Below are 25949 nucleotides of genomic sequence, written 5' to 3' on the forward strand. Positions count from 1 at the left end.
CACGATAGCCAAAAGTTGGAAGCAACCTAGATGCCCATTGGTAAATGACTGGATCAAAAAGCTATAGTACATTTACACAAGGGAATTCTATGCTGCAGAAAGGAAGAAGGAACTCCTACCCTTTGCAACATCATAGATGGAACTAGAAAGCATTATGTTGAGCGAATTAAGCCAGGCGGTGAAAGACAAATACCATATGATATTACCGATAACAGAAATCTAAACAACAAAACAAGCAAGCAAGCAAAATATGACCAATGACACTCAAATACAGAACAGGCTGACAGGGTCCAGAGGGGAGAGGGGAGAGAATCATAGGGGAAAAGGGGATGGACTCACATGAACAAGTATAAAGGACACATGGACAATAACTAAGGGTGGGGGGTGGAAATGGGAGGGAGGTGGGGAGCACTGGAGGGAGGCAGGGCTGGGAATATAAGACAGAAAACTGTACTTGAACAAGAATTAAATAAAAATAAAAATTACAAAAAGTCTTTTGCTTTGCTTTGTTTTGTTTTGTTTTGCTTTGTAGGTAGAACTAACCTCCATAAATGCACAGGGAGCAAATTTATACCAACTGTATTAACTAAAACAATAAACAATACTTTATGTGATGCTAGAAAAAGAGTAAACTTTTTTCATTCAAGTACCATACCTGTAACCCCAGACCTCCTTCTTGAATTCCAGATTTGTATATTCAACATCTATTAAACATCTCTGTCCAATAGGCAGAATTAACATGAGCAAAAGTAAAATACTGATTTTTTTAATGTTCACCTCCAAGTTATGTCTATTTCAGAAAATGCCATCACTATCCACATACTCAGGATAAAACCTTAAGGGGCAATCCTGACCATTCTTATATAGTACAGCCCCTAGCCAACCATCAGGAAATCCTGCCAACTCTACTTCCAAAATGTGTCAGGAATTGCGCTGTGCTCATCATCTCAGCTGATACAGGAGTGCATTCTAGACTAATCTACTCCTCTCCCTCTTCTACTCTGCTGCCATAGCGTCCGAGCCAGTGTTGTGGACCTCCCTTTGGTTTCTTTACAGCACATGGTACATGCAGCAGCCAGATGGCCCCTGATCCTGTTTAAAGCCTTTGAGTGATTGCTCATTCATTGCAATGAAATAAACAACAACAAAACGAAACGTTTACTCACAGGACCCTGGAAAACCTAGACCCTGACCCTCTCTTCAATGTCATTTCCAACTGATTTTTTTAGCTCTTGTTCACTGTCTTCCAGGATAAAGCTCCTGTTACTGTTTTCAGCCCTGCGCATTGACTTTTTATCATTCAGCTCTCAATCCAAAGGCCACCTGCTGAGAAAGGGTTTCCATAACCAATTCACACTGATTCATGTACCACGTAAATGACTGAAGGTAGCGACCTTTCCTTAGGGCGTCTCGGAGGAGAGTGAAGAAGTGCATTCTACTCAACAGGCCTCACGTTTAATATACAATTTAATATATAATAAGAGAATCAGCATTTGCAAGATCAAAATTTCTTGTTAGAAGATCTTATTCCTTTAAATCTTTGTTCTATGTTAGAGAAATTCAACTTTAATGTTGGACCTCTTGCTAGGAAAGATGGTTTGTGAGCTATTAGTTATCTAATAAAATTTTAGCAAAATGTTTCTTTTAAATTTTCTGATCCTTCCCATAACTGACTTTATCTGATATTTCATCACACACTCGGAGAAAAACATGCACACCAATAATTTACATTATTTTCATTTTCTACATTACTTTCAATGCATGCCCCAAACTCCCCAAATTCCATTCCTACTTTGTTCTCTTTTTCTCCCTCTTCCCAAACACACCACTTTAAAGCTAACATTAGAAATAAATCTTTTATTTTATTTTATTTTACTAGCAACTGCTTCATGTGGACTATATTGTGTTTGACTAGCAATCCTGATACTTCAGACAATTCTTGTTTATATGTTTATTTTTATGAATCAATTTATAATGTTTAAATTATTCTTAGAGAATCATTTTTGAATTGGAGTGTTTTATATTGTAAAAGAGTTATCTATGTACAACTTAGGAAAATTTGGCTCTTGTTGGACTGAGGGCTGGTCATTGGCGAAGTGACATCTGTCTCAAGAGTTCATCTCACCACAGCATACTGAAAGCTCATGGAGAATCTGGTGCCAAACTAATTGTATTTACCAAACACACCTATAGTGTAATTTAAATGTGTGATGGGACCCATAGTTCACTTCACTGCTGCTTCAATTAATGTATTGATTGCTGCCTTTAATCCTTTAAACAAACAGCTGAGAACTCTAGCAATTTTGAGGCATTCTATCCTTCAGTCCTCTTAAAGCAAATCAAACAAGCAAACAAACAAAACCTACAGTCTCATTTCCAAAGTTCTAAGCCCAACAGGAATTTATCATGCATTAACTTTGAAACACCTGCTGGCACTCTCAGGTGCTTGCTGTCCTGTAAAACTAATGCTCAAATTTCCTAAGAACAGTTGTAAAATATTCCTAACTTAACAGAAATTTGCTCTGTTAACAGACCCACTGCAAGCTACTTAACAATGGAGTACCTACATTTAAGTTCACATTTTAATTATTTATAATTTCCATTGTTTTTGAAATTAAATTTTAATAGTCCAAATCATTAACAAACCTTCAGAAAAGTGGATATTTATAAGCATGTCAACATTTCATACTTATTAAATAATTTTAGGTAATTTAGTTTTATTTATTTTATTTAAAATATTAGAAAATTGGGAGCTCATTTTAACAAATGTGAAATAAATATAGATTCACTTAGCATTATATTAATGTATTTCACAGCTACATGACTAAAATAGAAAATAAAAGGCAAAAATATTTGGTGATATTCCCTTCAAAAAAATTTTAAAGTATGTTAATAAATACATGTAACAATATTTTCAAGTAATTTGAGTTAATCATATGTCTTTTAACAATTCAAAAACATTGAGTTCATTTTAAGAATTAAATGCATTTTATTTTTATCTTTAAAAAGATATACACCTTCCGGTGTATCAGCAAATTCAAAAATCATGTAATAAGACTTTAGGAGCCTGAGAATGAGACAAGTACCTTTTCAAAAGTTAAAGAAAAAATGCAAAAAAAGTTACAGTGGCACAAGAATGTAAGTAGATTGGTCATTTATGATTTTATTTATTTGCACCATGATCACTGATCAACATTGAACGTGAGCAACACTGAACTCATTGTTCAAAAGAGTGATTTAGAGAAAATAATTTTTCTTTTTTAATTTAATCCTTTAGTTAGAGCCTTTGAAGCATTCTGTTGAAACACATTCAGTACTGAGATGAACACAATGCCTATAAAAATTATTAAACAACAACTTCAGGAGAGTTAATCCACTTTAATAACTGGCTATTTGAAAAATTGTGCTAGCTTTTTTTTTATATATAACTGACTCTACCAATGAGAATTGCTGAATACATGAATATACTCACAGACAGTCCATGTTTATTTACATACCAACATTCTCACTCATGGCTTGTAATGGCCATCTCAGTCAGAAGGTCACAGAAAGTTCACAGAAAGTTACAACTGTCATCTCTTCATTCCTCCTACCCCTAGCCATTTATGAAACTCATTTGACAGCCATGTGATGTAACCAAGGCACAGGCATAACCCTAAACCTGACCCAGCTCCTTCTCAGTTGCCCCAGTGCTTGTCCAGGGCAGTATTCGCTTTCAGGAGATAAAAGAGGGGAGTGAGTTTTTAATCCACGTGTCCCAAATCCCTTTGCTCCTCCCAAATTCATTAGCCCTTAACATGATACCCTTAGCTCTCTTAGGGACAGAGGATATAAAATGGACAAGCTTTGCATCTGCATTCAAATGGCAAAGGACCTTATCTTACTCATTTATAAACACAAAGACTAAAATAAAGCTAGATTTCATACTCAATAATTCCAAGAACAACTACCTTATGAAGACTACTTAAAAAAACTTTTCCTTCATTTATTTTTATACTCCTAATTTATATCACAGGATGATTTATAATATGACTTTCAACAAGACCCAGTAGGGTGTTACACCATATGGGGCCCAAAGGTTGAAGGAGTTTGAGCTGATGCTCTCTGTTCCTTTAAAATGAGGAAAATGAACAAACAAAAATTATAATTGTGATGAGAAATAAATAATAACGGTAGCAAAGATAAAAATGTAGGAAAGAATATTATAATATGCCAGAACCTGAAGAGGATGCTCTAACACCTTACTGTGCATAACAAAGGTACCTGGGAATGTAAGTAACTCACTCCTAGCCTCTCCCACCCCAGCCATATGGGCCTCACAGTCGCAAACTACATGGCGAGTAATGGAAATCCCAACTGTTGCAGTGTGGGAGATGGGAAAGCAAGTGTAAAGGAAAGGAATTTTTTTATCCATTTCCAGGGCACACCAAATTTGAAGCCCTAAATATAACTTCTCATAGAAGCATTCTTCATGGTGAACTGGTGAGATATTCTAGTCGTAGATGGCAAAATATATACACATGTGGTAAAAATGTTTGTCAAGTTAGCCTCGTGATTACACCAAAATGAACTTGCAAAATAATGTGGTAAAAATGTTTGTCAAGTTAGCCTCGTGATTACACCAAAATGAACTTGCAAAATAAAAAGTTGCAACAAAAATTTTTTTCAAAAGTTTACAAACGCTGTATTTGTGTTTCACCTCAGTATCATGCTATAAATTATGTATTAAATATTTTAGACTACAAAATAAAATATACAGACATTTATTTTACATTTATTTTATACAGACATTTATTTTAGACTACAAAATAAAATATACAGACATGCAGAATATCATTAGTACTGATGATTCAAAAATATCCTGAATATATTTTGCCTAGAAAAAATAGTTTTAAGTTCCATCTCCCTCCAAAAATTTCCCTTAGCTAAAATCACAAAATAATGGGATCACACATGGTATTGGGAACAGGATTTAAACTGTATGAGAAACCACAAATAAACAATTTAATGATAAACATTTGAGTGTTGTCTGCAGAGACTACCATTCAGTTTAGTGTCTGAAGTACAACTGTGTCACCCCCTCCATGGGAACTCCTGCTATGTAATGTAAGAAAGCAAATTTGGTCTTGTTAACAGTCTAGTTTCTAGAATGAAGCTTAGTACTCCAAGGGTAGACAGACTTGGGTCACTAAGGCAAACCTCAGTAAACAGTGATCAATAGGAATAAAACAAATATGCAACAAAGAAAACAAATTGAAGGCTGAATTATTCTAGAAAAATACAAATGAAATGAGTAGCACAGAAAAACAACTCTGATTTCAGCTACTTAGGTATCTTTTAAATTAACCCTGTTTAGCATTTTTTATCCCTACCCATGTTTGGTTTTTAATTAGTGATCACAGAGTAGGACTAGAAATATCACAGAGCTGAAGATCCAGATGTGTTTTATCTCTAGGAAACCTTGTTTCCCAGGAAAACACGCATATACTCTCCATACTTACAGGAGATGTTGATACCTGGGTTATTCTTAGCTGGTTTTCCAAATCTTGCACTTTGTTTTTAAGTTCCGTATTTTCTGTTTCTAAGTCTTGAATCTAAAAGAGCAAATGATTATTGAATAACCTTCAGAAATTCATTCTTGGAAAATACTGGCTGTTATAAGGACTGCATTAATGAATGGGATTTCATATATTTAAAATTTTAATGTATTCTTTTGTATTACTTGATAAAGTTGGGGAAATAGAATTCTCAGTCACTGTACAGACATATTATATTTATAAAATGCTCTTAGTTGTATGCAAAATCCGTGTTCCTAATGCCTCATCTCTGTTTCTTGTTGCACCGTGCAATCTGTACCCATAATCTTGGAGTATAACCACAAGACAGTGAAACTTGCTTATGATGATTTTGAGGAGAATGGAGAAAGGGTGTAATTTAATTACAAAGGAATCTGATCTGCATGGGAAACCACTTACCCAGCATCTGCTGCTTCTGCTGCTCTGATCCCCATGAGAAGCATCAGGAAGTGAAGCAAAGTCACATGAGAACACTAAGTTCTTGTGGGAATTCAATATAAAATGGTTAAAAACTGTGCAGGGGATCAGTAATGAAAAATTATAGGAACACAGTGAAAGCAGTTCCAATCAGTGTGGGGGAAATGGATGGCAGGCTTTCTAAATTTGTTTGATGATATGCAAGTTTCCCTGTCCTTACATCCCATCAATGTGAAAAAAGTTTAGTTTACTCACTCTTTTCTGTAACCCTGCAATCTGTTTTCTTGTTTCAACATCTTTTCCTCCAGATTCTAGAAACTTCCTGTATGCCAGGTTAAACGCTTGGCCGATTGTTAAAGTTATTTCTTCAGCCTTTGTAAAAATAAAACAAAGAAGATTTGCATTTTAATAATATGTCAGTCAGACTGTTCTTTGAATTAAGAAAAACATTCATATGAGGTACCTTAAAGGGGCAATACTTGCGGGTAGAGTTGTGGTAAATGAGCAAAGTCATCTCTCCTAACATAATATTCAATGCTTACTGATGCACAACATAAAAAAAATGTTTTGGCAATTAAATGAATAGCTGTTGAAACTGGAAGCAGGAGTCCTATCCCACTTCTCATCTCTCATATCCTAGCTTGTTTCCCTTCTTCCTCAAACACCTAGTGCCTGTGAAATGAAAGCACAGTGCCAGCTGTGCTTTCTCATTGCTTTGCTAATTGCTTCCTCTTCCTAGTGAGGAGGGTCGGTTAAACCTGGCAGGTAACTTGAATGAGGTTGTCTGGGTGGTGCTGTGGAAAACTTGAGGCATACCCTCCCTACATGGAGCAAATGCTACTCAGTTCCAGTTAACCGTTGACTGAGGAAAAGAACAATTCCAACCCAGAGCCGTCAGATTTTAAATATGTATGAGGAGGTCAGAAATCGGAATCTTTACATGAAATCTCCCAATCTTAAATGATAGCAAATAGTATTTTTTAAATCAGTGCTGACTGAACAAAATATATCTATCATCCGAATCTGGACGGGATAATGATTTACAGACTCAGGTCGATCAACTAGAAACTGCCACAGATTTCCTAAGTTCATCCCCCATTCCTTTTCCGTTCACATCTGAACTGATATCATATCTTGCACAATGTAAACAGTAAATATTTACTTTATTAACTTAAAGAAGTTTGGTAAAGGCATTAATTAAATGCATACCAAAAATGTCCTATTAAATTCTAAGATGACGTAAAAGCTGTCAATAGGATTAAATGTTAAAAATACCATGTTTCCACTAATCTGCTGCAAATCCTAAAACTTTGTGCTATGCTATGAGCCATCTAAATTGAAAATATACTTTATTAATATAGCTTCAATTACTTAATTAAGACGTTGTCATTTTAGTAGTTCATATTTATTTAAGGAAGTCTTTTGCCATAAAAAATATTTATAGTGCTTAACTCAGTTAACTAAAAAAGTGCAAAATATATGCCTAAATTATATATGAAGTTATATATAAATCATATATGAAATTGTGATAAAACACTAGTGAGAGATGTGTACAAATTGGGTTAATGCACTGGAAAAAAGCAAAGTCTCAATAATCTAAGCTCTTATATAAGTACCTGTATAATTCATATGTGAATTCATCTCATGAAATAGGAAAAAGGTCTTTTTAATTTAAATTTCCATTATATTACCTTAGTTTTACAGCTGACTAAGCTAAGAGGATTCATTTTAACCCCTGATCATGTGATATTAAAGAGAAGAATATTTTAAAATTCAAAAATATTTTATTTCAAAAATTGTTACAAGGGAAACATGAAATATAATAAAAATATATAATAAATAGCTTGCAAATAAACAAAGCTGGTACAAAGACAGAAAATGAACGATTTCTTCTAGTAATCATATTGTATGATTCTTCTGTCACATGAACCTTTCTTTGCAATTAGTTAAGAAGAAAGAAGTTTCAAACTTTGCTTTATTTTACATTCCATTTCACATAATTAAAATAAAAAACATGGAGGTGGAGTGATAGTTTCATATGTTTATTGGGCTATGATTTAAATTTTATCAAGTTCAATCTCCAGTGTTTAAAATATATATATTAAAGAAATTATAGAAAGATCCAAGATGGCAAGGGGTAAGTGGAATCTATACTAGCCTTCTCCCAGGACCAGTCCAGAACTTCAACTAAACTGTAGAGAAATCATCCGGAATAACCAACTGAACTCCAGCCAGGGAGAAGCCTTATAGTCAAGGACAGACAGAAGAAACCACTTCACCACAATGCGAATGACAGAGAGTGTGGAGACGCTAGAGAGCAGGCTGAGCTCCCATGGGTGGCAGCCGAAGTTGTGGAGGGATACTTTGGCAGTCGGGGTGGACCCCAAGGGAAGTGTGGGGACTAAACCCCAGCTCCCCAGCCTACAACAGCAGAGCCTGAAAGGATACTAGATACCATCCAGCTGTGAAAGGCAGCAGGGTTTCTGTCTGCCAGGAAGAAACTGCTGGAGATGCAGAGAGCCTCTCAAAGGGCTGAAACACAAAATTTCATTTGCAGCCACTTACCCTGGGCTCCAGCAGAGGAAGGGCAGAGCGGACTAAAAAACTTGAGAGTTTGGAGCTTGTAGCTCGGGGGAGAGAAATGAAGCAACAGCTACCAGGATCCACGTGCTACGTCATTCCCCATACTGTAGAACCCATCTTTCTCAGGCAGAGCACTCCTCTCAGAATGGCATCCGCTTGAGGGGAAGCAATAGTCCAGCCCACAGGAACTACTCTGCCCCACCTTGTGGGGGTACTTAAGCTCGGCTGCCGAGTAAGCTTGGTTATATTAACAGCTGATCTGTTTAGCAGCTAAGGCAGGAAATACAAAGAAGCAGCTAAAATGGGAAGACAAAGAAACAGACCTCAAATGAAAGAACAAGAAAATTCTCCAGAAGAACTAGATGAAATGGACACAAGCAATTTATCAGATAGGGAGTTTAATGATTATAAGGATACTCAATAGCATGAAAAAGGACATAGAAACCTCAAAAAAGGGCCAGTTAGAAATAAAGAATACAATATCTGAAATAAATAGTACATTGGAAGGAATAAACAGTAGACTAGATGAAGCAGAGGATGGAATCAGTATTTTGGAAGACAAAGTGTGAAAAAAACACCTGGGCAGAGGAGCAAAAAGACAAAAAAGAATTTAGAAATAATGACAAGAGCTTAAGAAACATTTTGGACAAATGAAACATAACAATACATGTATCACGGTAGTACTAGAATGATAAGAGACCAAGCGAGGGATTGAGAACCTATTTGAAGAAATGCCCAAAAACTTCCCTAACCTGGTGAAGAAAAAAGTCATACAAGCCCAGGAACCTTAGAGTTTCAAAGAAGTTGGACCTAAAAAGGCCTACACTGAGACACATCATAATTAAAATGACAGGGTTTAAAGACAAGAAGAAAATCCTAAAAGCTACAAGTGAAAAGCAGGTAGTAACCTATAAGAGAGCTCCAATTAGACTGTCATCTGATTACTCAACAGAAACATTTCAGGCCAGAAAGGAATGACGTGAAATATTCAAGGGGATAAAAAACAAGAACCTATAATCAAGGCTAATTTATCCAGGAAATAATTGAAGGAGAAATAAAGAACTTCCCAGATCAGAAAAAACTAGAGCTTGTTAATACCAAACCAGCACTGCAACAACGTAAAAGAGCTTGCTAGAAGAAGAAAAAGAAGAAGAGAAGAAGAAGAAGAAGAAGAAGAAGAAGAAGAAGAAGAAGGAAACAATTTAACAATAAAATGGTACTACATATGTATCAATAATAACCTTAAGTGTAAATCCCTTAAATGTGCCAGAAACAGAAAGTAGATAAATGGTAAAACAATTAGACCCATATATATGGGAACACCAAGAGACCTATCTNAAAAACAAGAACCTATAATCAAGGCTAATTTATCCAGGAAATAATTGAAGGAGAAATAAAGAACTTCCCAGATCAGAAAAAACTAGAGCTTGTTAATACCAAACCAGCACTGCAACAACATAAAAGAGCTTGCTAGAAGAAGAAAAAGAAGAAGAAGAGAAGAAGAAGAAGAAGAAGAAGAAGAAGAAGAAGAAGAAGAAGAAAGCAATTTAACAATAAAATGGTACTACATATGTATCAATAATAACCTTAAGTGTAAATCCCTTAAATGTGCCAGAAACAGAAAGTAGATAATGGTAAAACAATTAGACCCATATATATGGGAACACCAAGAGACCTATCTCAGATCAAAAGATACACAAAGACTAGAAGTTAAGAGTTGGAAAAAGATATTTCATGAAAGTGGAAAAGAAAAAAAATCTGGGGTAGCAGTACTTATATCTGGCAAAATAGACTTTAAAACCAAGGCTATAGTAAGAGACAAAGAAGGACACTACATAATGACAGCAGGAACAATTCACCATGAGGATATACCCTAATAAACATTTATGCACCCAAGTAGGAGTACCTAAACATGTAAAGAAAATCTTGATGGGCATAAAGGGAGAGATCAACAGAAATAAAGTTACAGTTGGGGATTTTAACACCCCATTAACTTCAATGGGTAAATCTTCCAGGCAGAAAATCAACAAGGAGAAAACGGCCTTAAATGACACACTAGGACAAATGGATTTAATTGACATCTTCAGAGAATTTCACCCCAAAACAGCATATTACACATGCTTTTCAAATGCACATGGAATGTTTTCAATGATATTCTATATGTTAGGACACAAAACGAGTCTCAATAAAGTTCAGAAGATTGAAATTGTATCAAGTGTTTTCTCTGAACACAATGCTGTCAAACTAGAAATCAGTCACAAGAAGAACACTGAAAAACACATAGACATGGAAACAAAATAACACATTATTAAACACTGAATGGGTCAAAACAAAGAGATCAAGGGAGAAATCAAAGGATGAAACAGATGAAAATGAGAAAGCGACAACCCAAAATCTGTGGGACACCGGGAAAGCAATCTTGAGAAGGAAATTCATAGCATCACAGGTGTATCTCAAAAAAAAAAAAACAGGAAAAAGCTCAAATAAACAGTTTGACTTCACATCTAAAGAAACTTGAAAAACAATAACAAAGCCCAAAGTGAGTAGAGGAAGGAAGTAATAAAGATCAAAGCAGATAAATGAAATAGAGACTAAAAAATGATATGAAAGATGAATGAATCCAAGAGCTGTTTTTTTGAAAAGGTAAATGTGACTGACAAACCCTTAACCAGATTCATCAGGAGAAAGAAAGGACCTCAATACAATCAAAAAGGAAAGAGGAGAAATAAAAACTGACACCAAAGAAATACAAAGAATTCTGAGAAAATATTACGAATAATTATATGCCAACAAACTGGACAACCTAGAAGAAATGGACAAATTCCTAGGAACATACAATCTTCCAAAAAAAATCAGGAAGAATCAGAGAATCTGAACAGACAGATCACACCTAATGACATTGAAACAGAAATAAAAACACTCCCAACAAACATAAGTCTTGGGCTATATGGCTCAATGAGTGAATTTTAGCAAGCATTCTGAGAGAGCTAACACCTCTCCTTCAAAATATTATGTAAAATTCAAGAGCAGGGCAGGCTCCCAAAGTCATTTTATATGGTCAGTATTATCCTAATTCCAAAAGCAGATAAAGATACTACAGAGAAAGAAAATTATAGGCCAATATCCCTGGTGAACATAGATGCTAAAATCCTCAACAAAATATTACCAAACTGAATATAGCAATGTATCAAAAATATCACACACCATGATCAAGTAGGATTTATTATGGGAATGAAATGTTGGTACAACATTCACAAATCCATAAATGTGATTCACTACATAAACAAAATGAAGGATAAAAATCACATGACCATACCAATAAATACAGAAAAAGATTTTGATAAAATCCAGCACTCATTTATGATAACAACTCTCAACGAAGTGGGAATAAAGGGGACATACCTAAACATGATAAAAGCCATTAACCACACTGCCGACATCATACTTAATGGGCAAAAACTACAAGCATTCCCTTTAAGACTGTGAACAAGACAGGGATGTTCGCTTTCACCTTTCTTATTCAACATAGTTATGGCAGTGTGAGGCCCAGCAACTAGACAAGAAGAAATAAAAAGCGTCCAAATTGGAGAGAAGTAAAACTGTCTTTCTTTGCAGATGACATGATAGAGTACATAAAGAACCCGAGAGATTACACCAAGAAACTACTAGATCTGATCAATGAATTCAGCCAAGTGGCAGGATACAAATTAACATTCAGAAATCAGTTCGCATTCTTATATGCCAATAATGAACTAATGGAAAGGGAAATTAAGAAAACAATCCTATTTACAACTTCTTCAAAAAGAATAACATAGGAATAAGTCTAACCAAGGATGTAAAAGATCTGTACTCAGAAAATTATAAGACATTGAAGAAAAATTGAAGAAGATAAAAATAAGTGGAAGCACATACTGTGTTCAAAGATAGGAAGAATTAACATCACTAAAATGGCCATACCCAAAGCAATCTGTAGATTGAACACGATTCCTGTCAAGGAAATACAATGACGTATTTCACAGAACAACAACGAATATTTCCAAAATTTATTATTATTTTTTTATTTCTAAAATTTATATGTAGGAATCACAAAAGGCCCTGCATAGCAACAGTGATCCTGAGAAAGAGTAAAGTTGCAGGAATCACGCTACCTAATATCAAACTATACTATGAGGCCATAGTAACAAACAAGCCTGGTATTGGCATAAAAAGACACATAGATCAATGAAACAGAATAGAGAGCCCAGAAATAAACCCACACTTTTATAGTCAATTAGTATTTGACAAAAGGAAGCAAGCACATACAATGGGCTAAAGACAGTTTATTCAATAAATACTGTTGGGAAAATTGGACAGATGTGTGCAGAAAAATGAAACTATACCACCGTCTTACACTACTCACAACAATAAATTTAAAATGGATCAAAGACTTCGGTGTTAGACCCCCAAAATAAATATATACTCATATTTGGAAGCAAAATTGTGAAAAATAAAGACTATCAAAATGATGGCTAAACAGTTGAGAGTGACAATATTTGCTGATTAAAGAAACCAAATCCATCACATCATAATATACAGGGTGGAGCAAAAGTAGGTTTACAGTTGTTTGTAAGAAAAATAATACAGTAATTAATAAACAATAACAGAAGACAAACTGTTTCACATACAACTGTAAACTTATTTTTGCCCCACACTATGTATCCATAGTCTAATTTCATGTATGAAACTTAATGAGATGACTATAGGAGTTGTATAAACATTAAATCTTTATTTTAAATATTTTATTTATTTATTTATTTTTAGAGGGGGGTGGAAGAAAGAAGGGGAGAGAAACATACATGTGAGAGAGAAATATCAGTTGGTTACCTCTCACACGTACCCTGACCAGGGACCAAACCCACAACCTAGGCATGTGCCCCCACCAGAATCAAACCCGCGAACCCTCACTTTGAGGGACCAGACTCAACCAACTGAGCCACACTGGCCAGGGACACATTAAATCTTAATGACACAGCATGACAATACTAATAAAGTGAGTTCCAGTTTTGCAGCATATTAGGACAGGCCTTCATCTGAATATCAAGCAGCTTTGAGAAATTCACAGATGTATTAACTATACGAAACACAACAAGTACATAGAACACAGGCCCCACTCAGAGCAAAGGGACTGTGGAGAGGTCACAGTCATACAAGTAATATGATAGGAAGATTGTAAAAATGGGAATCTACGGTATTGTAGTTCTGATTTTGTCATTACTTAGATCGGTGACTCTGGGAAAGGCACTAAATCTCTCTGGCCTGGATTTACTTAAAATGTGATGAAAAGCTTAGTCCAAATAGGCCATAATTTATTTCTCAAAATGAAAAGCTTATTTTAAAGCTTATTTTTATTTTTAGATCATTTTAGATTTATAGAGAGTTGTAAGAAATAATACAGAGATATCCTGTATACCCTTTACGTACTTCCTCAAATAGTAACATATTACAAACACTAGTTTGTGCAAATCACAATCAATTAATACTAATATTAATATAATCAAGATACATAATAATTCCTTATTTTCTGACAATTTTTAATCATGAATGGGTGTTGGTTTTTAAAATATTTTTAAAATATTGATACAATCTGATTTTCTATTATATTGTTGGATATTTGCTGAAGAAGACATGCATCCAAGGAGCAATCTCCACTTGGTCTTGGTGTATAATTCTCCTTATATTCTGCTGAATTATATCTGTTAATAATTTGTTAGGAATCACTGCATATATAATCTTAAGGAATATAGTTTGGTCTGGGTTTGGATTTGTTTTTTTTTTTGGCTTCGCTATTAGGGGAATACTGTTTCTTAAATGAATAGGGGAGTGCTCTCACCTCCTCTGCTTTTTGAAATAGGGTGTGTAGAACGTTAATTTCTCCGTAAGCATTTTGTAGATTCCTCCAGCAAAACCATCTAGGCCTGGACATTTCCCTTTTAATATGTATTAAATTATAAATTCAATTTCCTTTATAGTTGTGGAGCTATTCAAATTTATAAATTTAATATATTGAGTGATATAATGTAGCTTGTGTTTCTTGGAAAGTTAATTCAATTCATCCATCTTATCAAACTTACATGTATGCAATTATTTATAGCATCTTATTATTATTCTTTGCTATCTGGAGTGTCTGCAGTGAAATGTCCTATTTCATTCCTGACATTGGTCACTTGCGTGTTATTTTTTTCCCGTTGCCAATCATACTAAATTGTTTAATTCTATGATCTTTTAGAGACTCAGTTCTTGGTATCATTGATTATGCTTTTTTTGTTTTCTGTTTTATTAATTTCTTATCTCTTTCACTTTCTTCCTTCTGCTTTTTATTTATTTTGACATTTTGGTTTCTGGATATTTGAGGTGGGAGCTTACATTATGATTTGAGACTTTCCTTTTTCTAATGTATTAACTTGTTATATATACAGTACATTTCACTTCAGTACTGTTTTATCTGAATCACAAAAATGTTATGTTCTATTTCATTTATATGTAATTTACGGCATCTTCAAATTTTTCTTTTGCAAGTTCCTTTTTGACATATGGAATGTTTACAAGTGTGATGTTTCGTTTATAAGTTTTTTAGGACTTTTCTGTTATCTTTCTGTTACTGATTTTTAGATTGATTTCTTTGTTGTCCTTTCTTTGACAATAAAGTTTTGAAATTTATTTTATAGCCTAGGACACGATGTATTTTAGTACATAGGTTTCCTTTTATATTCTCTTTATTTGATTAGTGTTTCTATTTTCTTGATAAGATTTTCTGGAAAAATAATTTGCTTCAAGTGAATCATTGTATTTTTTTAATGATGGTACATTTAAAATCTAGTAATTCTAATACCTCTCTTATCTCAGGGTTGGGATCTATGGGTCCTCTTTTTTCACTTACTTTAAGATCTTCCTGTTTCTTAATATGATGAGTGACTTTTAACTGAACCCTGGGTAGTTTAGATATCACATGAGACTCTAGAAATTACCTCAACTTTGTGTTTTGGGTGGCTTACTCTGACACAGTTCCAGTAGGGGAATGGAAATGGCAGGACACTGCCGCATCACTGCCTGGTGGGGATGGAGGCTCAGCTTCCTCACTCAGCCTCTTCACGCCAGGTTGGCAGGGCTGAGGATGCTAGCTCCCCATGTGATCTAAGCTGTCACCGGGGAAGGAGGGAGACTCATGAACACGCCATGACACTGTTAATGAAGCAGGAATTCCAGCATGCTAAGATAAGTGTCATCTACCTTTCAAATGCTCAATAAAGTCACAGAAGTGCTGAAAAGACAAGGGCCTCAGTAAGAGCAGATTGTCTCCCCAACAGGCACAGTTATGACAGTAATACAGCTGGATGGGATGAATGCTACTCTATGATTTGTTACTTAAAATAAAAATTAGAGGAAATAGCATGGAAAAAATAAAATATATGTAGAACAGTCATTATTGTAATTAGAACAAATAAAACCTTAAAGTGTCCTCTTTGAGCTCATAAATGTAATGTCAACTTATAGTTGGAGAGATATCTTGGACCCTTGCTTTTCAAAGCCCAGACTTCATCTACCTGTAGCAGAATTACTTGGTGAAACGTGCTGAATGTAGATTTCCTGAGCTGCAACACCAATCAGTATGAACTTATTTTTTTGAAATGGAAACCAAAGATCTATATTTTAAAAGACCCTCCTTATGAACATATGTGCACTAATATTTGTGAGCCCTTGCCGTAGGCTTTAATGGATTACTTTCAACCTTCAAGAAAAGAAAAAAAGAAAGCTAATATGCTATATCCAAAGAGCATGATGTTTCAAGGATTGAAATTATAGAAACCAATTATAAACAATTATGATCAGACAACAACAGAGCCTATACTTTTGAAACAGGGATTCTGGCAAGCTGACATTTTAAATCATCATGTAAACAATTTTGAAGGGGATCAAATAAAGAAAGATAAAACAGTTGACACAAAACTGTATGATGGCTAACATCTATAATGATCTCTGATTATGACTATTTCAGAAGACCTCAAGAAAGTTTATTTCAGTGTGTAAGCCAAGAAAGACAACTACATTTACTGCTTGGTGTAAGTACTGAAAGGTTATTATATCTTATACATAGACAATATCTACTTTAATCTCAATCACAAGAAGAAAAATGTCTGCAAGCAATCATAGTCAAAAAGCACTTGGAACATTAAATATAATGCATTCATTCAATAGGATAAATTTCAAAAACAATTTGAACTTTACTGCCTTATTGTGCACATAGTATTCCTTATATGAGTACACATATTTTTCTGATGAGATGTTCCATGATGTTCATTAATACATTTTGAACAAATATGTTCAAAATACATTTTGAAAATACATTTTTGTATTTTCAAAATACAAATGTATTCTCAAAATACATTTTGATGCCAATTAATTTAGCACATTGGTTTTCCTTTTTACAGCACTATAGCTTAAAAGATACACATAACTTGCTCTACTTTAAAAAAAATTCCACATGGTCTTTTTCTATAAGGAAAAATTCATTGAGCATCTATTGTCCACCTGTTGTAGGAGTTATATGGACAAATAAAAAAGGTATTAATTTTCAAGAAGCTCACATACTGAAAACAGAGAAATAAATTGTATAGTAGTGACAATATTAGTCCTTTGACATTTTTGACAGCATGAAAAATGAGCAAATAAATTAAGGTCTTTTCCTGCCTAAGCCAAGGGTGTTGTTGAGGTTAGATGTTCTTCCTTCATTAAAGCCATCAATGGCTGCACTATGTGCATGGACTTCACATCTTATGTTTATAACTGACCTCAGACTAGGTTATGATTAGCATTAGCTTATGCTTATAATCAAGACACAGGTTTGGGGGCACTTCCACTAAGATGGAGGCGTAGGTGGAAACACTGTGGCTTCTCCCACAACCAAGTTTGAATACAACAAAGGTTTAGTAAACAAAGATGCAGCCAAAGAACAGAAAACTGAACTATACGGAAGTCCGACAACAATGAACCGTTCCACCGGGACTGGTAAGAGGGGCGGAACCAGCAGCAGAGCAGGAAGGATCACCCGACCCAGGCGACCCAGGCGACCCAGACGCACAGGCAGCCGGGGTAGCATCGTGGACCCAGTGAGGGTGTGGGCAGGCAGGCTGAGCTCGGTCACACATTCGAGGACAGATAAACCAGCAGAGGTGTGAGCAGTGAGACGGACCCCCTGCAGGCCCCAGTGGCGAACTCAGTGAGGGTTCGGGGCAGGCTGACAGTGGTTGCACATTTGAGTGCACAGATAAACCAGCAAAGGAGTGAGCAGTGAGATGGACCGCAAGGCCCTGGCAGGGGGAGGTGGCAGGGGGGACCGCCATTGCTCCTCTTTGACCCCACCCCCACAAACAGCATCACAACCCAGCGACTGAGTTGCCCCGCCCTGGTGAACACCTAGGGCTCCGCTCCTCGTACGTAACAGGCACGGACAGTCCAAAATATGGCTCAAGAAGAACTCAAAGCCCCAGAGCTGATAACTCTAAGCAAAAAAGAAATAGCGAACTTCTCAGATACACAGTTCAAAACACTGGTGATCAGGATGCTAACAGAACTGGTTGATTATAGTCACAAATTGGAGGAACATATGAAGGCTAAACTAATTGAAATGAAGGGAAATGCACAGGAAACCAATAGTGATGGAAAGGAAACTGGGACTCAAATCAATGGAGCGGACCAGAAGGAAGAACAAAACATCCAACCAGAAAAGAATAAAGAAACGAGAATTCAAAAAAATGAGGAAAGGCTTAGGAACCTCCAGGACATCTTTAAATGTTCCAACATCCGAATTATAGGGGTACCAGAAGGGGAAAAGAAACAGCCACGAGTGGAAAACTTATTTGAACAAATAATAAAGGAGAACTTCCCCAGTCTGTCAAAGGAAATGGACTTACAGGAAATCCGGGAAGCTCAGAGAGTCCCATAGAAGTTGGACCCAAGAAGCAACATACCAAGGCACATTATAATTACACTGCCCAAGATTAAAATGAAGGAAAGAATCCTAGAAGCAGCAACAGATAAGGGGACAGTCACCTACAAAGGAGTACCCATCAGACTGTCAGCTGATTTCTCCAAAGAGACCTTATAGGCAAGAAGGGGCTGGAAAGAAGTATTCCAAGTCATGAAATCCAAAGACCTACAGCCAAGATTGCTTTATCCAGCAAAGTTTTCATTTAGAATGGAAGGACAGATAAAGTGCTTCTCAGATAAGATCAAATTCAAGGAGTTCATCATCACCAAGCCCTTATTATATGCAATGTTAAAGGGACTTATCTAAGAAAAAGAAGATGAAAAATATGAACAGTGAAAGGACAGCAAACTCACAGTTATCAACAACCACACCTAAAACAAAAGCAAACCAAGAGGACAGCTAGATCAGGAGTGGAACTTTAGAAATGAAGAACAGCCCTGGCTGGCGTAGCTCAGTGGATTGAGTGCGGGCCTGCGAACCAGACGATCGCGGTTCGATTCTCAGTCAGGGCACATGCCTGGGTTGCAGGATGGTTCCTTGCAGGCTAACTCCCAGCAGGGGGCGCACGAAAGGCAACCATACATTGATGTTTCTCTCCCTCTCTCCTTCCCCTCTAAAGATAAATAAATAAATAAAATCTTAAAAAAAAAAAAAAAGAAATGAAGAACACATGGAGGGTTAGCAACAGGGGAGTGGGAGGAGGAGAAGTGGGGAGAAGGTACAGAAAATAGCACAGACAGTAGGTAGAAAATAGATAGGGGAGAGGGCAAGAATAGTAGGGCAAATATAGAATCTAATGAACTTGAGACACATGGTCATAAACTAAAGGGGGGGAATGGTGGGGGAGGGGGATGCAAGGTGGAGGAGAATGAAGGGAGGGAATAGAACAACAACTGTAATGGTATAATCAATAAAATACAATTTTTTTTAAAAACACAGATTTTTCCAAAAGATTCCAGGAGATTAAAAAACTGTGGCACAAGTTCACTTTGGAATTCCCTGATAGTTCGTATTTGCTAGGAACTTCAGATTACACTCACAAGTTAACACATATGTATACATGATTCTATTACCTTTCTACATATTAAGTTTTCTGGATAATGAAAATTAAGAACCATATTTTCAAAGTATTAGTTGTTTTTAGAGAAGCCATAAAGATTTTATTTCCTGGAGTTTAAAATATTTATTTTCATCGGATCTATTACATTCCAGAAAAAAACCACTCTGCTCATCCCTACTCTCTGCATTATGTGAATCTTACTAAATCATACTTGAGATTTACACTACAAACAAATTATGATTATAAGATAAACAAATGCATAACGTAAGCAGGCATGAAATTCTAAGGAAAGAAATTTGCATGCAAGCTTGTGTTCCTGACACGAGTATTCAGTTAAGGATGAAATCTTGGAGCATATTCTCATGACAGGATGGATCTATTAGTGTGTTTAAGTATTTGCAGACCTTATTCATTTCCAAATACTTCAGTAATGTCGGAAACAAGACAGTTCCTGGATTGTAAAACAGAACAAACCACCCTAAAACATCTGGCATACTTACACACTTTTCGCTGTCAAATACATAGCACAAATGTTTATTTGACTCGGAATCTTTGCATATGAAAGTGAATATCCTCTTGTCAGTTTTATCATCTGCACAAAATGATATTCTATGAAGCTGGCAATTGTGTTGGACTTCCTGTGAACACGTGGAAATAAACATAGTTGAAGAGATTTTTTTTCCATTTTCTGAAATACCAGCTTGTGTTAATAACATACAACTCATGCCTTTAAAAGTGAAACAATCATCTGTCAAACTTTGGTTTTTTAATTACATATACCCCAAACCTAAACAAATACGTAATGGAGATGGACTTCCTGACTCAGGGTTAAACCAAGATAGTCATTTCAATGAAACTTAGGAAAATACCAGCCAAATACAAGAGGATCAGGGGTCCATGGGCTGTCTGTGCATCCTGCGATTTGGTAAGTCAGATTTACATTACCATTCATCAAACTGAAAATGAGTCCATAAATGAGATACACAAATAAATGTTAAGAGAATTTGTCTGTAGTGGTGCATTCTTTTCCCGCATACAAACCAAACTGTAGGTCATCAAAGGGTAGCGTGGCAAGCGTGGCAGTTAAAGTGAGAAAGTCTACTGCGTGATTATAATGCTTTCTGTCATTACTAGGTAGCCGGCTCCATCCACTGCAAGAGCAGGGAGGAACCATGCCAAACGGAAGGGATCAACCTCCTGAAGCTTCAGATGAGGACAACTCCCCTTTCTTGCGGTAACTGCTGGGATGGACACTGACCACGTCTGTCCGAGCTTTCCTTCTCCTATACGTTGTCTGATTGGCCGTCTCTTCTAATTGACATGTTTTTTGTTTTAATGCTAATATATTAATGTCAATCAAATAATAGGCTTAAGCTGCACTATAGCTGTGAAATACTGATAGAAGGTCTGTACCAGTTTATTAATTGTATAATTATGTTAATGATACATAAATAGAAAATATCTCTGCCATATAATATAATATATCAAAATAATTCATTTTTTCATTTACAGAAAATAACATAAGTAATCAGAAAACACATCATTCACAAAACACATCATTCACAGTCCCTGAGTGACTCACCAACCAGTGCGATCACAGAAAGCCTTTACTTATGACACTCAGGGATCACCCGCATTTTTGTTTAGATTAGCAGAGGTGTCTTCCTACAAATGACTAGACAGCTAAAATCTGTCATTTTAGTATTTGCATGGAGTTTTTGTTGTTGTGATGGATCTTTCTGAACTCTAAATGCAGTACCAATGTTTGGTGAGACAGGATAGAGACTTGGAAACGCAATGAAGCACAGTCAGAACACAATTATCCTCTAACACGGATGACACTTTACTGGAATAGGAACAAAAGATAAGTAAAGCCCCTATTCACCTATAACAACTCTTTCTAGTACGGCATGATCTTCATTTGCAAGACAAAAGAAAAAACAGAAGGGAAAAATGATACAGAAAAGAAGATATTAGAGCTGAGATTGCTCCATTATCTATATATATACACACACACATATATACTCACATGTATATTATAAATACACATATATAGATATTAATACACACACACACACATATATAAGTTAGAGAGTGACAATGCACCGAAAAGCATAGCAACCACAGTGTAGTGTTATATGCAATTAAAAAGAAAAGTAATTCTAGTCATTCACTTCCTTTTAAAAATTAAATGGATATGTAGTAGCAAATGTCCAGGAAGAACAGAGAAAAGAAAACAACAAAGTACGGTGCTCCTAAAATACATTTTTTATAGTAAAATATGTATGAGGCAGGATTTAAAAATTCACTATTAATCTAAGATGGGCTTGACAAGAAAACTATTTTCTATCCTACCCGAGGGGATGCATTCTATATTCAAGAATGTATACATTCTTGAAGAGACCTTCCACTATCCTTTCACCCCCTCTTTGTCTGCTTTCAGCCACCTCAGCAATGACAATTTGGGAATAGCCATAACCAAAGTAAAAGTCTCCAACTCACTGTCATTTAACATTGAGAGCAGAATAATAACAGGAAATAAGACAGGACAATCATGGGAGGTCTAAACTTATGGTTTGAAAGTCTGAAGGAATGCCATTGTTCTTTCATTTGGAATTGAACAATAACTGTGGGTATATCCATGCCACAGTCTCGTTATCCTCAAACCTATTGAAAAAAGCCAAATTTCCACGGAGATCCCGATGCTGTAGGCTAATGTAGGGCCTTAGAACTTATTTTTGCAAAGGGCTCAGATATCTTTAACAAAGGGCTCAGTATTCCATGGACTATAACAGAGAAAGGTTACTGCATGTAGCTAGCAGACTGTGCACTGCACCAGAACCCCTTGGATGTCAGTGTGCCCAAGAATCACTGTGCTTCTTCTTAACCTGCAGATTCAGACTCCACGGGTCTAGAATGGAGCCTGAGATTCTGCATTGCTAACAAGCTCCCAGGTGATGCTGGCCCACAGACCTCACTTTGAATAGCGAGCCATTGTCAGGGGGTGTGGTATGCACATAGCTAAAAATACCAATGACAAATGCTGAACTAGTGAAAAGTTGTAGACTTGTGAAAAATATTTTCATAATCTGTTTACAGGTTAGGGTTTCCTTAGACTTTCAAATGGAACTAATTTGTCGGTAAGCAACTTGTTGTGTTAGAGAGAAACACTGGCAATACGTATTTGTAAATAACTAGAGCTGAGTGTTCATCAGTTTGGCCAAAGCGATGTTCATGGTCTTATCAACATTAAGCAATAATTCTGAGGCACTGTGAATAAAGCATTGTGTTAGTTTGTTAGGGCTACCATAACAAAATATTACTGACTTGGTGGCTTAAATAACAGAAATTAATTTCTTCACAGTTCTGGAGGCTGGAAGTCCAATATTAAGATGTCAGCAGGTTTGGTTTCTGCTCCAGTCTGCCTCAGCCTGACCTGCAGACAAGGTTACCTTCTTGCTGTGTCCCGACGTGGCCTTTTGACTGTGCACACACAGTCTCAGTCTCTCCCTATTGTTGTAAGGACACCATTTACCTTGGATGAAGGCCCCAGGAAGACCTCATTTAACCTTAATGACCTTAAAAGGCCCCATGTCCAAGGGCAGTCACACCAGGGTTTAGGACTTTCACTTAGGAATTTGGGGTGGAAAAATTTCAGACCATAACAAGTACGTACTAATGAATGTGAATCCAGAATATGTTCCACTCGTATGTGGGATAGGAAACTAAAACTCAGACGCATAACGATGTGGTGGGTACCAGAGGGAAGGGGAGGAGGGGCAGTACAAAAGGGAAACGGGAGCCAAATGTGGTGCAACATACAGATCATGTATCGTAGAAATGCATACTTGAAACCTACACACCTTCTTAACCATGTCATCCCAATGGATTTAATTTAAAAATATGTGAAAAAAAAGAAAGCAGTATGTTTAACCAAAAAAAAAGAAAAAAAATCATTGGGTCTGTAGGGGAGAAGGCTCTAAATATAAGAAACTTAAGCTAATTCTATTAACTGACCAGAATTGTGTTCCCTCAAAATTTCCCACTTTAATCACCCCCATAGCCCCAGAATGTGACTGTCTTTGGAGATGATACTTGAAAGAGGTGATTCAGTTACATTGAGGCCAGTAAGAGTTTCTTCCAATCTGATGGAAATTTGGGTACACGAAGAGACACCAGAGACCCGAATGCATGGATGACCATGTGAAAGGGCAGCCAAGAGGGCAGCCACCTGCACACCAAGGACAGGAGCCTCAGAGGAAACCAACTTCAGCCTGCGGAACAGTGAGAAAATAAATTTCTCCTTTTTGAGCCATCAGGTCCATGGTATTCTGGTATGGCAGCCCTGGTCAAACAACACACACTGATTACGCCTGTGGGCAGTCAGTCAGTCCGGGGCACATGAAGAGACAACACACAGCTTTTGCCGCTTCCTGCAACTCTTTCACACACCAGCACATGAAGGAAATTCCAAAACACAAGTCTAAATACTGTTAAATGCACTTAAAGTAAATCATCCCAAACACAGGCTGAAAAACAGACCACTCAGAAAGCAATCCCCAAAGTCCATCTTCTCCACAAAAATCCTATAGAGTTTTAAATGGTCATTAACTGAGAGCTAAACAGTTCAAGTTGGTAACACATTTTAAGTAGTTAGTAAAATAGACATATAACGGCAATTGAAGATTCGAGCACTTGTGACATTAAAAAATAAGCCTTACCTTTGTTTTGGGTTCTAGAATTTTTACTCCATAAATTGATATTTGTAACTCAACTTTAGGAATTTTCTGGCCTTCAGATTTCTTGATATGTCTTGCAAACTACAAATAAAAAATTATTCACAAAGCTATAATTGTTTCTATGAAGAATAAACACAAATATATATGGAGCTTGTATTGTGTTGAACTTTCATTAAATTATTGCCCATTATAACTTTTTAAAAATATTATTGTATATGAACTTCTTTCATGATATTTTAAAAAACTGTTGTCATACCAGTTGAGAAAATGAAAACTCTTTGTGGGAAGATAAGCAGAGATCATTTTTTTTCCCGTGGGCCTTTTGTTTTTGATATAGTTAGAAAACTTGCCTGACCAGTGTAGGACATGCCACCTTTGCCATTTCTGGACCCTTCGTTTGGTGAATGGCCCTGCCCAATCGAACCAGCGAACACAAAGAGATGGATTACCGTACTCAAAGGCAAGCCAAGAGCTGAAGTAATTATCCCAGCGAAAACACAGTACGCAGAACTAGACAACGGGACAAAGTCTAGAATTACAAATGTAGTGAGCTTCTTGAAAACATAAACTATTTAAAATGCTTTCATGGTAGTATTTATTGTATCTTCTTATTGAATTAGTAAGTGTATATCAATGCTTGTAGGTTGTATTACGAAATCAAAAAGAAAATCAGGATAGTCGTGTATTTAGTACATGGCATTGTTGCCTCTCTGCTAACTCGGCCAGGTTTAGTGCCAGAAAAAAAAATTACAGGAGCCCAGTTAAATGTGAATACTGAACAATAACTAATTAAAAAAACTTTTAATCTTAGAATACACATGTACCCTCTCTATGTATACACACACATACTACTTATATGCTATTGAGTGTAAGTATGCCCCATGCAATATTTGGAACCTACTTCTACTAAAAAAATTTTTATTTATTGTTTAACTGAAATTCAAAGTTTATTGAGTGTTCTGATTTGTCTAGCAATGCTATTCTGTCCCTACATTCCTTCTTTCCTCCCTCTCCCTCTTTCTTTTTAAGAAACAAAAACAAGAAGAAAAAAATTATTGAAAAGAATCGGATTTCTTACCCTGTTTTAGGGCTTCAAAACGTTATTTCCTTACACAACATCTTTTCAGCACATGGATCATCCTATCCTGACTGAACTAGATCACTCGTGAGGCAGGGCCTCCGTTCCTTCCTGTGTCCTATTTATTTGCATTGTGCATCTGCCTCTAATTAGGAACAGATGTGAAAGTACACGGCCTAGTTCCATCCCAGAGCAGAGAGTGGCTAAAGGCCTTTTTCTCTCTTCCTGGCCTTGCACTGTATGGAGAATAATGCACTTAATGCACACACAAATGCCTTCAAGAGTCTGCCTTTACATGGAGGGGGTGGTGGGAGGCGTACCATTTCTCTTATTTCACTTTAGCTTGCTGTCTGTCCTGTTCTATAAATGTAATCAAGGTTTTTTGTTTTTTGTAACCAAGATTCTTACATTCTGCACATGAATTGGACTCATTTGTGCCACAGAATTTTTTTGTCTTTAAGAAACTTGTTCT

General features: G+C 36.2%; 1 protein-coding gene across 7 annotated transcripts in view; it reads right to left on the minus strand.

Annotated features, from left to right (window-relative positions):
* The window catches only part of GULP1 (GULP PTB domain containing engulfment adaptor 1), a 226923-nt gene that overhangs the window by 21634 nt on the left and 179340 nt on the right, over window positions 1–25949 (minus strand). For 4 of the 7 annotated variants that reach the window (XM_037043782.1, XM_037043780.1, XM_037043786.1 and 1 more), the window contains exons 6-9: window positions 24382–24480; window positions 20161–20298; window positions 6249–6365; window positions 5502–5594 (exon numbers count right to left, since the gene is read on the minus strand). In XM_037043782.1, coding sequence (XP_036899677.1) covers window positions 5502–5594; window positions 6249–6365; window positions 20161–20298; window positions 24382–24480 — 447 coding nt within the window. Of the gene's footprint in view, window positions 1–5501; window positions 5595–5975; window positions 6000–6248; window positions 6366–20160; window positions 20299–24381; window positions 24481–25949 lie in introns of all 7 variants that reach the window. The other 3 variants (XM_037043781.1, XM_037043779.1, XM_037043783.1) reach the window with 1 other exon arrangement.

Source organism: Sturnira hondurensis, unplaced genomic scaffold (genome assembly GCF_014824575.4).
Source record: "Sturnira hondurensis isolate 20B ecotype Veracruz unplaced genomic scaffold, ASM1482457v3 Scaffold0004136, whole genome shotgun sequence".
NCBI classification, from domain to species: domain Eukaryota; kingdom Metazoa; phylum Chordata; class Mammalia; order Chiroptera; family Phyllostomidae; genus Sturnira; species Sturnira hondurensis.